Genomic DNA, 13,150 nt, shown 5'->3' with positions numbered 1-13,150 from the left:
ATACATTCCCTTTCAACCCAAGAAAATGACTCTGTTAAAAGTATGTTGATCTGTGTAGTCTTATCCTCAGCTTTTAGTCATTCGTGTATGGTAAACCTTTGGCTGGCCTGAGGGAGATCTGTTAGATTCAGAGGGCTTTTTGAATCAGAAAACTTACATGGGCTTAAAACTACGGCACTCATTTTTCTAGAGCTCTTTGAAAGCCTACTGTGGATCTGACCAACTCAAGCAACTCCATCTGTCCCTGCCAGGAACCACAGCTGTGTCAACAACACAAAGTGGTCACTGTTATCAAAGGCAGATCTAAAAGAATTAGAGTAGACACTTTAAATGTGGTCATCACCAGTAAAAGATAATTAATCATCAAGAGCAGCCCTTTCGGTGTGCTATGAAAACAGTCTGACCTGGGCCTGTGCATCCCTGCAGTCCAGATTTCTCACTTTTAGGTTATGGTTAGGGAGAAGAAGAAATCAAGGGAAGAGGTTTGGACATCAGATGATAGTGTTGTTTTTTCAGAATGGTCATAACATTTGCTTCTCCACGTGCACTAACTTGCCACTTCCGTGGGAGGCACTGCCAGTCCCCACAGGTAATGTCCTGGCAGCATCTGTAGCAACCCTTGACAGAGTCACAGTGCACAGTTTGGAAGCTCCATCACGTATTAAACATGGTAAAATGAGATCTGCAAGCCAATGTCAGTAAATACAAACATGATGCAATGTCAGAAAGCCAAAGATATTTGTAAAATGAATCCCACTGAAGCAGAGTTTATATTTAAAGCAGTCTGGTTAGTGCAAGGAACAAAGGACTTAGTGGCATTAAACTCCAAAAGGCTGATTGATTCATTTGAGTCTGTAGTGGGGGGGGGAGTTGGGGGGAGAGAAGGTTGTGTATGTTTCTGTTTTTTTTTTTTTTTTCTTAAGAAATCCTTAAGAATCCTAAACGCAAAGAAAGATTCCGCTTAGTGGACTTTTTAACGAATATACTAGCTTTTGGAGTGCAAAGCTGGAAAACCTATAGTCAGTCTTAGTCTGGGAAGAAAGTAACCAAATTGAGCAGCCAGTATCCTTTCTGAGAAATTGTTGCAAATTGTTTAGAGTAGTGTCTTTAGTGCAAGTCAAGCTAGTCTTGGAGCAAGTTTTCTCAGAGAGGAAGAAGAGTTTCCATTCTGTTGCAGCTACTGTGTTCCGATTCTGTATTGACCACCTCTGTATGAAGATGCTGCCAAAAAGCAGCAGCTGCAATTGTTGATCTGTTTTTCCGTGATACTATGTGGTAGAAAGGCCTATTTAAGCAAATAAATGTCATAAATTGCTACAATATCATTATTCTGATCGAGGAAGTGCTCAGCCAGAGATGTATGTGTCATTCAGCATCCAGATCAGTCCTTAAGAGATGGAGTATGTCAAGATTCTTTGTGTACATCATCACCTTTTAGGTTTTATACTAGCTGTATCTCATTCATCATCTTCTGCAAGCTCCTGTGCGAGTGACATCAGAGATGGAGCTCAGCAATTTTCCCTACAGGAGGCCGAATGAACCTAGGAAGATGTATTCAGGATCTTGAAAGTGTACTTTACCTTCAAGACCTGGAGTACTTTAAGGATTGGCTGTTGAAACCAAAAAGCTTGAAAAAACAATGTCTGCGTTCCGTTTGAACAACTCTCAGTGAACTTCTGTGGCCTGAGATTAGTGCATGAAACTCCCCAAAGCACACTTCAGTCGCACAGGATAGATCTCTTAATTCCTCATGGCATTTGGAGCACACCAAGCAAAAGACAGCACCTTGGGTCAGCATGGTTCAAAGGGTAGGAGTTATTGTGATGGCTGTAGTGCCATCCGATGGCCATGGCTGTGGTACGTTCTGGGATTTCAGTTAGGTGTGTTTGCTGTAGCTACCCAAAGGCATTGCTTGTCTGTTTGGTATAAGAGCCTTCATAACAGACGGTTTAACAGACATTGAAATACATAGTCCTTTGAGAGTGCATTAAATTATTGCAGTGCTGTGGACTGTCAAATTTTTCACCAGTTTAATATTAAACACGAAAGAAAATTGTTGACTGTCAAGGTATGCCACTTCATGATTCCATAAAAGATTCTCCTGCTTAATTATTGAAACTCTGAACAGCTTTTCAGATATGTCCCCACCTGTCTTGGAACACACACACATCTCATAGAAAAAGGCATCCAGCTTGAGCGGTGTGCAAAACTTCAGTGGCTGCGTTCACCTTGAGATATTTGCTACATAGATGGATATAGGCTGTATTATGACTGCGGTGAAATTCAGACCATCTCCCCTATTGCTGATGGCTGAAGAGCATGCCCTTACACAGAAGGCATAAAAGGAATTTGGCACACCCGATTCTTCTGCGTGGTTCAGTAACCTGATTGTGAATTAATAATTTGTCATTGTTTTTGAAAAGTCTTATGCAAGAGAAGAAAGGAGCTTAGATTAGATTTGATGCATTCCAAAGGACTGAGCTTGCTGTGCTCCTGGAAAGCTGCAACTCCTTGAGACCCTCTGCAGAGCAGTTCTGACCAAATCACATGCAGAAGAGCTGCTCCATTGGTACTTCCTCTGTGTCCATCTCTAAACTGCTCTGCCTTCAAGGGAGGCTCACAGTTTTAGTTCCTGAAAGTTTCTTCCATGGTAAGAAATGTTTTCAGAGCAGAGAGAAGCAGGACTTATCTTGGCAGTGATGAGGACTTTGCAGGTGGAAGGGTGGAAGGGGAAGGTACCTTTTTTGCTTCCCACAGTGTGGAGCGTACAGTTTCAGACTCACACAACTCTGCATGTAACTTCCACCAGCTGGACCTCAGCTGTCTTTCCTCCCACTTGAGCTCTCACATACTGTCTGTACTCTCTGGGAAACTGAAAGCAGAGCTGAGGGAAAAGCAAGTCACAATAAATATAGTGGGAGACAGCGTGCCACAGTACTTCACCATGTCACAAATAATCCGGTACTTCAGCTGCCCACTGTTCTTCTGTGGAACCACATGGGATCACAAAGGTCCTTCCCATTAGTTTTCAAGTGTTGTCTATAAAATCAGTTTGGAGCTTTAAGCGAGAAAGGTGGAGGTACCTCAAAGTTTTGCAACAAAGGTGAAACTTACAAGCCTTCCCTCTTCGACCTCTGCTCAAAGGAAGTCCAGTGGTGGTAGTCTGAGTAATTCTGTGGTGCTGTGGACAAGTGATGAAAGGAGGAATTCCTTCTGCTTTCACAGTAACGCTATTATTGTTATTACTGTGGCTATTATGAGTCAGAAATTGAGGAGTGGAAAATATGCTCTGCGCTAATGGAGCAGAAGGGAACCCCTGCTTTTGTATCTGCTAAAGAGGCCTGAAGTTTATGGGTATACAAGTAACATGTACAAGCAACACCACAGACTCACAGAGTGGTTGAGGTTGGAAGGGACCTCTGGAGATCATCTAGTCCAACCCCTGTGCTCAAGCAGGATCACCTAGAGAACATTACCCAGGATTGTGTCCAGACAGCTTTTGAATATGTCCAAGGAAGGAGACTCCATATCCTCTCTGAGCAACCTGTTCCAGTGTCAGTCACCCTCACAGGAAAGCAGTTTTTCCTCATATTCAGACAGAACTGCCTGTGTTTCAGTTTGTGCCCTTTGCCTCTCGTCCTACTGCTGGGCACCGCTGAGAAGAGTCTGACCCCATCCTCTTGACACCCTCCCTTTGGATACTTATAAACATTTATAAGATCTCCCCTCAGTCTTCTCTTCTCCAGGCTAAACAGGCCCAGCTCCCTCAGCCTTTCCTCATAGTGGAGATGCTCCAGTCCCCTCATCATTTTAGCAGCCCTTCACTGGGCTTGCTGCAGGAGCTCCATATCTCTCTTGTCTCTCCATGTCTGGGGGAGGCCAGAACTGGACACAGTACTCCAGGTGCGACCTCACCAGGGCTGAGTAGAGAGGAAGGATCACCTCACTCGACCTGCTGGCAATACTCTTCCTAATGCAGCCCAGGATACCATTGGCCTTCTTGGCCACAAGGGCCAGCCTTGAAGGAGACAGTTTTTAAAGGCTCTGGTAAAAAAATCTGCTCTGGTATTATTCCCACTTTTTTTGGTAAATGTTCCTATTTCTTACTAGGTCTGTGTTTTCTTATCTCATTATTTTCATGTTATTTCTCTCTTTATGCTGTTTCTCTCTTTGACTCGTTATCCTCTGTGTGTTGAGGGTGTAGCAGCTGCGCTGGTCTGCGTTCAGTAAGTCTAGCAGACGTGGGCTTGCTGATGAGGGCAGGGGCAGCTTGAGAGTAGAGATGGAGAGACAGCCGACAGGAATGCCTAAGACCTTCCTAAACAAGGATATGCAACTGTATTTTCCCATTTAAAGGTTTAAGGATACTAGTGTGTGATGCGGTCTTTGAAGGGTCTGCCCTTTTATTTTTTCTAATATACAGAAATAATTTATACAGAATATGTTTCTAATATACAGAATATTTTTCTAATATACAGAAATAATTCTAATATACATTCTCTCCTTAAGAGAATGCAAGCCTCAATAAGCAAAGAGAGAGAAAAGTGACCCTTTCTTGGGAAGCTTCCCAGGCAGTTGCCTCCACGTGCCTGTTCCATACCTATTACAATCCTAGACAAAATTCTCACGTTAAGCAGATTCTAGTCTCTCCCCAGACCCTGAGATTTGCTTATCTCTAAGAAGCGTCATGTGTTTTCTGATGTTTACTGCCTAATTTCTTGATATGGTCACAGTGATGTCCCAGCAACCATAATCATGTTCTGCTAAACTGAATTTATCTGATGAAAGCAGCCAGCTGTAGCCAAGCCATGACACTTTGCTCAGTTTGTGTTAGCATTACAGTACAGGGCCTCAAATTTGCCAGACTTAACTGGAGCAGGGGGAGGAGGGAAAATCAGGCATTACTTTTCAGAGCGAGCTCAAGTCCACACCCTCAAACCCCTTCCCTCTCATTTCAAGTCAGCAATAAACTGCCAGATCTGGGTTACTCAGTGTAAATTCCCCCGTGGAGTTTAACACAAGCCAGCTGTGCACACTTCCTCAGCCACGTGATTCCTCTAGGCCACACTAGCCTCTCTCCCCTCCTCCAGTCTTTCAAGACCTGGGCACCAGTAAAACAAAATGACGTTTTATCCACAGTTGTTTAAGGCGGGCCTCCCTCCTCCCTTGACACATAAGAGACTTAGAACAGATGAGTAACTGATGCCCTGCAGCGAGCTTTGCACATCTCCGTGGCTGACTGCAGACGCTGTCTACCTCACTCTAGAGATCTGATGGGTTTTCTGGCCAGACCCTCTTGGAAGTTGCTGGCAAAGGGACTTACAGCGGAGCCGCTAGCAGCATTTGAACGGGGAAGACTGACAGATCTGATCCCGTGAGCAGTATCACGCACAGGCCAGCAGTGTGCCCCCCTCCTCGACTTTCACTTGTTTCCTGTGGCTCTGAGTAACACTGGCAGGCTTCACAGGTGGCAGGAGGCCCCACTAGCCTTGGGTCTGAGATTGCTGCCTTCATCCTTCCTCTTGTGCTCTGGCCTGGTGGTAAGGAGCCGTCAGGAGCCGTCAGTATGATAGGGTCCTGTAGAAAAGCATGCCATTGCTATGTGATTCCTCAGCCTGCTAAGGGTGGCCCCAAGGCAAAGCATGTGAAGACAGCACACTGAGGGACAGGGATGGCGCAACTGCAATGACCAGCCAGGGGCACCTGGGGACGTGCCATCTGCAGGTTGCACCTGGGGGTTAGCACAGGGCTGGGGAGGTCTGAGCAGGCCATCCAGCTGTGCTCACAGGTCAGGAGCGTGGCAAGTGGGCAGAGTACAGACTGACGGATAGCTGTTCCTGGCTGCTGTAGTTTTGGAGCTGTCTCGTCCTGGGCCCGTGGCTATAGGCTGACTGTTCTGAACAGGATAGCTGCTGCGCATTCAAAGCCTTGGCTTTCCCGTGGGAACAGCCACAGAGGAATGCCATGGGAGAATAAACTGTCTTTTCTCTAATGAAAGGCAGTTGCATGGAAGACAATGTCTATGCAGTATTTTCCATCATGGCATTGGAAGAGCAGACACTAGATTCAGTGAGATGTGTCCTTTGTCACATGTGCGTTGTATGGGATCATCTTTCCTAACCTGGGCTCCTGTCACAGGTCTTTCATCTTGGAGTTGGAGAATGGAGGCAGAAATTTGGGGAAGGGCCTAGTAGCTGCAGAGATCGCTCAGGGAGCAATTGAAAGAGTCCTGATTTCTAGTAAGTGCCACTCACCTGCTAACTGACCTGCTATTGCACATGCTTGTGTTTTATCTTCCAGCACTCTCTCGAAGTGTTGCCACGCCACGGTGGCCCTCCTGTACCCCTTCACTTGGCAGCACACCTACATCCCTGTGCTGCCGCCTTCCATGATCGATATTGTGTGCTCGCCCACCCCCTTCCTCATCGGCCTGCTCTCCAGCTCTCTGCCTCGCCTGAAGGAGCTCCCAGTAGAGGAGGTGAGCCACGCACTCTGACAGCCTTGCTCTTAAAAAAAATTATTGCTCTTCCAAGGCTGAGTTGCCTCGTGTCCTAGCAAGGCTGCTATCGAGAGCCATGTTTGCCTCTGTCGTTTTAATGCAGGGTGGTGCTGTCACCACAGAAAACTGCAGGCCGCTGTTTGGCAGCTAGCGGTGTGAAAGGATCGAGCTCTCGTCCTTTGGCTGCTGCGAGCGCAGGGCGAGGGAGGAGGCGAACTTCCCCCGGGGCACGCTGTGAGGCGGAGGGCTGCGCTCTGCCTCGTGTGGAGCTTGGGAATGGGGGAGGCCGGGGTCTCCCACAGTGGGGTTGTACTGGTAGGGCATTATTTTTAAAAGTTTCTGGTGATTTCTGGGTACTATTGTCTAGGGGCTAAGAACAAAGGCTGCCAGGTGTGAATCGTACTTGCTAAAAATTGTCCAGGATAGCTGCCCTTCTGTCTAATTAACATAGATGCCTAATAAAATGCATAAATAATTAGGAACTGGACTGGTTCATGGTGCACAAGGGTGAACATAGCCAGCCCTGGTCAATGAGCCAGAACATTTCCATCCCTGCCCACCCAGAGCAACGCAGGGCAGCGCGCAGGCAGGAAAGACAGGAGCTCTGATGCAAGCGCGGCGTGAGCAGCCTTAGCACAGCGCTGAGCCAGGGCAGTGAGGAGCGGTGGGCTGGGCTTGAAGAACAGCCTCTTTTTGTCTAAGCTGTTCTGTGGTTTGTGGTCAAGTTGTTAGAAAGCCACAACAAGGGTCCCGCTCTTGGCCAGCGCTGGATGCCTCCTCCAGCTGCTGTGGTGGTTAGGAGGAGCAGGGGCAGGGCTGAAGTGTTTCCTCCAGAGCAGTTTCAGAGTAAGATAAACTCTAATGATGGAAATAATAATTTCCTGCTTTTCTTCTCGCTCTCTGTTAGGTCCTTGTGGTTGACCTCGTAAATAACCGGTTTCTGAGACAGGTGAGCAGAGCTGTTTCATATCCTGCATCTTCTGTCACCTTTCTCCAATAGATCTTGCCTCAGTCTCTGTTTGCTGACCTACCTGGCTGACTGGATCGCTTACTCCCCATGCAGACTGAGGCGGGATTTGTGGTTGGCGGTGTTATAGTGGTTACTGCGTACTCATGTAGTATCAGAGTCCTAAAGCAAGGACTGAATGGATGTTAAGGACTGAATCACGGTGCGTTATCTTTTTTAAAAGAGGGGAACTTGGGTGCTGCAGATCTTTGAGTGACATGCGATAACACTGTGGGCAGAACGGAAGAGCCTCGGCCCAGCGCCATCTTCTGGGCAGCAGCTGCAGCTCCCAGGGAGTTGGGACTGTGTCTGCCAGTCCCTCTCCTATCACTTACCCTGCCTTGAGCAGAGAAAATAGCCTTGATGATTCCTTCAAATCCCTTCCTGCCCTAGGAGTTTGTGTTTCCTCGTTCTAGTCCTTACACTGTATGGAAGCCAGTAATTGGGAATATAGCTGTTGCTTTGCAGACAAGACTGCCTGTAGGTTTTTCCTTCCCTGTGTCCTGGAGAGGAGGAGCAGGATATTTAAGGGGAGAGGATAGATGAGAGAATGTGGTCCTCACCCCAGAAGCCAGTTGAGGCCCAGAGCTCTCCCACAGATTCCTCTGCAGTGCTGGCTGTGTGGGTCTGTCCTGGAGCCTCAGGTCTTATGGGTAAAATGGGACAGGAGTATCTCCTGCCACAGGGAGTAGCATGTGGATGAAGGCCACTCCTCTGACAGAGCTTGTGTTTGTCAGCTGCTTTGGCTGTGTGAACTGTGTTTGCATCCTTTTAGTGGCAGATGTGGGGTGAAATGCTTAACCTTATACCTCTCTCTTGGAGGTTTAAGCTAAATCACATTATCTCCGCCAGGGTTGGTAAAAGTTCATGCACAGTCCCTCGTTGTTCTGCGGAAACTTGTTAAGTCTTTGTAACATGATCATTGTCTGAGTAATGCTAAGTAAGCAGTTGTGCTTACCTGGCTGCATGCCAGCGTTGTCCAGCTAAGTCTTGTTTGTGGTGTTATTGGTGCTCTCAGACAGATAGTGGAGCCAAGGGTGAGCCTTGACAGGTCGTCTCTCAGGTCAGACACCTGAAATCCTTCCAAGATAGGAGAGCATTTGGGACAAGACACCCCCTTTTCTGCTCCCCCCATGCTTTCTTGATAGTCCTGGCTGGGAGGTATGGAGAAGGTGCTAAGTATATTATGAGTTCTGCCTCTCCTTCTCTCCTTGCAGTTCATTTTTAGTGTTCCCCTGCTATGTCAGGGACTGGGTAGGATCTGGCAGAGAAGGGCACGCACCCGCCATGTGGCGGCCCTGGGCCCTGAGGATGTGGCTCTGTTTTGCAGATGGAAGATGAGGACTCCATTCTGCCTCGTAAGCTGCAGAGTGCCTTAGAGCACATCTTGGAGCAGAGGAACGAGCTGGCGAGCGACAAGGAGGAAGGCTCTGTGAATGGCAAGCAGGGTAAAGGACAGCGTCTTTCAGCTTAAAACCATATCTCTTCCTGCTCCTTCTTCTCCTGTCACTCCCTAGAGAAAAACTAGGTTTGGACTGAACTTAACACGGCAAAAATTGGAGATAATCCAGGATTTTGCTTGAAGCTTTATTAAATATTCCATCGCACAGTCCTCATCCCCTTCCTGATTCTGTCCTTCGTTTCCTTAAGGAACATCTGTAATCCTTTCAGGTGGGGATTACACAGGCCTCTCTCTGCTGATGACCATGTGAATGTTGCAGACTCCTCCAGTGGACGGTCCATGTGCAGAATTAGTCTCTGAAGCAACAGTGCAGGTTGCAAGTGACTGGGCCGAGACAGCTCTTTGTGGGGGTCTATGGGCATAACCTGGTTGCAGAAGAACCGAGACAGAGCTAGGTGACTTTCAAAGTAATAGTAGTCCACTGTTTTTGTGTATGGCAAGCACTTTCTAGGATAGCGTCTCTGTCAATGAATTTTTTCCACTCAGGCTGGATCTGAGAAAGGCCAGTGAGTGTGTACCTGGGGTGGGTAAGACACCACGGATAGCTCTTGGAGTAAAGAACACTGCTCCTCCTAGCACATCCTTGCAGCGCTGCCCTCACCACTGCCTCTTTCTTTTCTCCCTAGAATCCAGCCCTTTGAACGAGGTGGTGTCTGAGGCCTTTGTCCGTTTCTTTGTGGAAATCGTGGGCCACTACTCCCTCTTCCTGACGCCCAACGAGCGAGAGGAGCGGACTTTGCAGCGCGAGGCCTTCCGGAAGTCTGTCTCCTCCAAGAGCCTCCGACGCTTCCTGGAAGTCTTTATGGAGACACAGATGTTCGGGGGCTTCATTCAAGAGCGGGAGCTGCGGAAGCAGGGGGTCAGAGGTGAGGGGCTCTGCTAGGGTCATCTGCAGTTGTGAAAATGTTGCTCTTGCTCCGGCGAGAGTTGGGAGACTCACGCTAGCAGCCAGCTCCATCCTCAGCAAAGTGGCGGGAATCTGTAGTGTGCAGGGATGCTAGGAGGGAGGCAATAGGAAAGCTTTAGTGTGGGTAGATGGTCTGTTCTGATATCCTTGTGTGGTCTTCAAGAAGTCACTCAGGGATTTTTTGTCAATGTTTCCTTATCTTCCCAAAGGGGGAGCATCTGGAGTGCCTCACTGGGGTTACAGCCACCCTTCACCTTCACCACTGTAATAAGGGACATAAGCCATATCCTCCATGTATGCCTCTTCCGTTCCTTTTTGAATGACATGACTGTCAGAGGAGGGCACGTTGCCCAAACTGTGCTTATTATTGCAGTCCCTCCTCCTGGGTGCTGGCACTGGAGAAGCGTGTCTAGAGGAAGAATGGGCCAGATTGGTTATGTTGCTCTTTGGTCTAGCAGAAAATATGAATGTTCCTAGAGCTGCTTCAGTGTTGTTTCACTTCTGTTATCCCATGGTCCCTAGGGCTCTGCTGACAGCCACTTTCTCATCCCTGCTTGCTGCTCAGTGCTGGTTTAGCAGTTTCCTACAAAGTGCTAATGAGCAGTGGACTTTTGAATAGGTGGCTGGGTAAAAGTTTTTGCAGAGTGGTGAAATGTGGCTTCCGCATGATGACTGCCCAGATGACCTCACTTTCCGGATTTAGCCACGTTCATAGCAGAATGAGCAGAGGTTTTATCTCTTCTTATGTGAAGCACAAAAGACCAGTCAGCCTTGCAGTGCTGGGGGAGGAGGTGGCAGCATAGCTGGGAGCCCCACGGACATGGACCAGGCTCCAGATCTGGGCTTGGCTGGTGAAGGAGGTTGGATGAGTTGTTCACTATCCTGTGCAACAGTTCATTGGTAAGCCGGAACAGCATACTTTCAGATGTGGGTCTTACTTTTATAAGGAAGCAAAACAGAAGTTGTTGGCTCCTCTCTTCCTGCAGGTCTGTTTGAGGTACGGGCTCAGGAGTACCTGGAAACACTTCCCAGTGGGGAGCAGAGTGGAGTCAATAGGTTCCTGAAAGGACTAGGTAAGGGGCCAGCAAAGCCACTGGCTTTCCTTGAGGTTTGGGCTCTTCTTCCCTTGATACCAGGCCCAGAGATTCGACACCAGGGGTTGTTCACTGTGGTGTATCAGGACTCTCCCAGTGACTGAGTGTGGCTTTTTGCAGAGCCGTGCTCTGAGCCTTGAGTAAGTGATTAGTGCCTGGCCTCTGGCAGTGGGGGAATGGGTGAGGGGGAAGCACTAATTGGTGTATCTGTGCTCTGGCTCACTGGTGGATCAGCCTGCTGATCTGCCCCTTGTCTGGAGGCTGGTGGGAGAACAGAGTTTGGGCCGTGAGCCATTTCTGGGACTTCCAAAGGAGAAAAGAGGGTCTGAGGAGGCAATGGAGTGACCAGTGACTCAAGGGTGGTGGATGCTGTTCCTGGTTGGGGGAGTGACAAACTCTCCCCAGGCTTCAACTCTACCTGGAGGAATCAGTGGTGGGAATTGCCCAAGAGTGTTGAGAGGCTGAATTCAGTTCCCACTGTAACAAAGTCAGGAAGAGAGCTGCAGACAGAGGTTAGAAGCCCTTGATGAGGGGCTAGCCTGGACGCCCTAGCTAAGAAAGCTGGGTTTTATGTTCAGATCACATCCCTGTCTCTCTTGTCTTGGCCACTCTGAAAGAGCAGCAGTGTGTGTGGGGCTGGCGTGCCATGCCTCTTATCCACACATGTTCTGGCCAAGTGAGCTGAGTAAAATGTTCACCTTCCACAAGCGGTGGGCAAACAGGCTCTGGAAGGTGTCCCAGTCTGCAGCACTGCTCTGGGGGTGGGGGGGGTTGGGGGGGGGAGCAGAGCAATGACCTGCAAGCATCTACTTCCTGCCTGGTAGGGCGGGTGGCTCTGGATAAGGACCCTGTGCCGGCAGCAGGGACGATTCTCTGTATAGGCTTGCTGAGCCAATGGCAGCAGGGAGAGTGATACTTGTCTAGCCTGTCACTGTGATAAGTCCATTTTCCTTTCTCCATCTCTTCAGGTAGCAAAATGAAATTCCTCCACAAAAAATAAGAGTGAAGCACATGCTCATTCCATAGAAGAGAAGGGCTTTACCATTTAACAGGAACAAATTGGACTGTTACCAACCATTCCCATTTGGCCTGCTCCCAGGGACCAGCAGCCTTGGGTGAGCTGGCCCCCCAAGGCAGGAGGAGGCCAGGATGTGCTCACGCAGGCGTGTGGTGCCATAAGAAGATTTGATGACCGCAGAGCTGCCTGGACAAGTCTCTGGATTTCTACAGTACCATGCACTGGACCAAGCGCTCTCTGAACTCTGCACTAGCATGTTGCAGATGTCCCGGCTGATTGGATCTCTTAGCTAGTCAATTCTTTATTTTGTTGTATTTTCCTATTTATATTGGGGTTAGAACAAATATTAACCAATGACTCTTGCCCTGCCTCCTCTCCGCATGGTGTTACGGGAGGCCAGAATGGGACTCCCACAGGGACTGAGCAGAGCACAAACACCAAGGAGGGGAGGAAAGAGGAGATGTATGGAAACAGGTCTTTGCCAAATGAGGACACTGAGGACCGCAAGGATGCAGACTGACTAGGAAGAGCTTACGAGCAGGGGGAACGGGTGAGGGGGAACCACTAAATCTACTGAGGACTTGATCGGCCAGCCTGCTATCGGGGTGACTGTGCCAGGGGGTCCTGGCACAAGGAGAGGCCTTTCCTTATGCAATGTAATTAAAAGTGAGTGGTGTAAAAGGTATATGGCACCTTGGGTATTCTTTGGGGAGAGCTGTGTGTCTGCCCACTCGCCCCTCTGGGGCTGAGCATGGGCTGGAGGAGACATCTAGAGGCCGAGCCCTCGGCTTTACCGTATCCACGTGCCTTGGTGGCAGGTGGGCCTTGTTTCTCTCACCTGGGCTGCTTGCAGGCGGAGCCGAAAATGGAGCTCTCTTGCCAGGGTCTTGCCTCTGAGACCAGCTTCCAGATGGTCAGACAGAAACTCCAGCTTCTGAGCGTTGCTGCTGATCAGCTCAGGCATTAGCAGGCAGCTGATAATGTCTCTCCAGCAGTGTTAGAAAACATGATGATGCTAGGTAAGGCTGGTTAGAATAAAAATCAGGAAAAATCAGGACATCAGCTCTAGCAGGAAACGCTTGATGAGAGGAGCTATTTGAAGGTGCAGTCTGGAGGAGCTCCTGTGGTTGCTGCTTGTCCTCATTCACTGGGGCAATTTTGAAG

General features: G+C 48.7%; 1 protein-coding gene across 3 annotated transcripts in view; it reads left to right on the top strand.

Moving 5' to 3' along the window:
- The window catches only part of DENND2A (DENN domain containing 2A), a 65,377-nt gene extending 52,706 nt beyond the window's left edge, over positions 1-12,671 (top strand). For all 3 annotated transcript variants that reach the window (XM_068945457.1, XM_068945476.1, XM_009679933.2), the window contains 6 exons: positions 6,301-6,478; positions 7,407-7,448; positions 8,836-8,953; positions 9,594-9,833; positions 10,861-10,947; positions 11,937-12,671. In XM_068945457.1, the coding sequence (XP_068801558.1) occupies positions 6,301-6,478; positions 7,407-7,448; positions 8,836-8,953; positions 9,594-9,833; positions 10,861-10,947; positions 11,937-11,968 (697 nt within the window). In that variant the 3' untranslated portion in view covers positions 11,969-12,671. The remainder of the gene's footprint in view (positions 1-6,300; positions 6,479-7,406; positions 7,449-8,835; positions 8,954-9,593; positions 9,834-10,860; positions 10,948-11,936) is intronic.
- Positions 12,672-13,150: the final 479 nt, after the last annotated feature.

This window comes from Struthio camelus, chromosome 1 (genome assembly GCF_040807025.1).
Source record: "Struthio camelus isolate bStrCam1 chromosome 1, bStrCam1.hap1, whole genome shotgun sequence".
NCBI lineage: Eukaryota > Metazoa > Chordata > Aves > Struthioniformes > Struthionidae > Struthio > Struthio camelus.
Note: the sequence above shows the minus strand (reverse complement) of the source record. Positions and strands in the feature narration are given on the sequence as shown.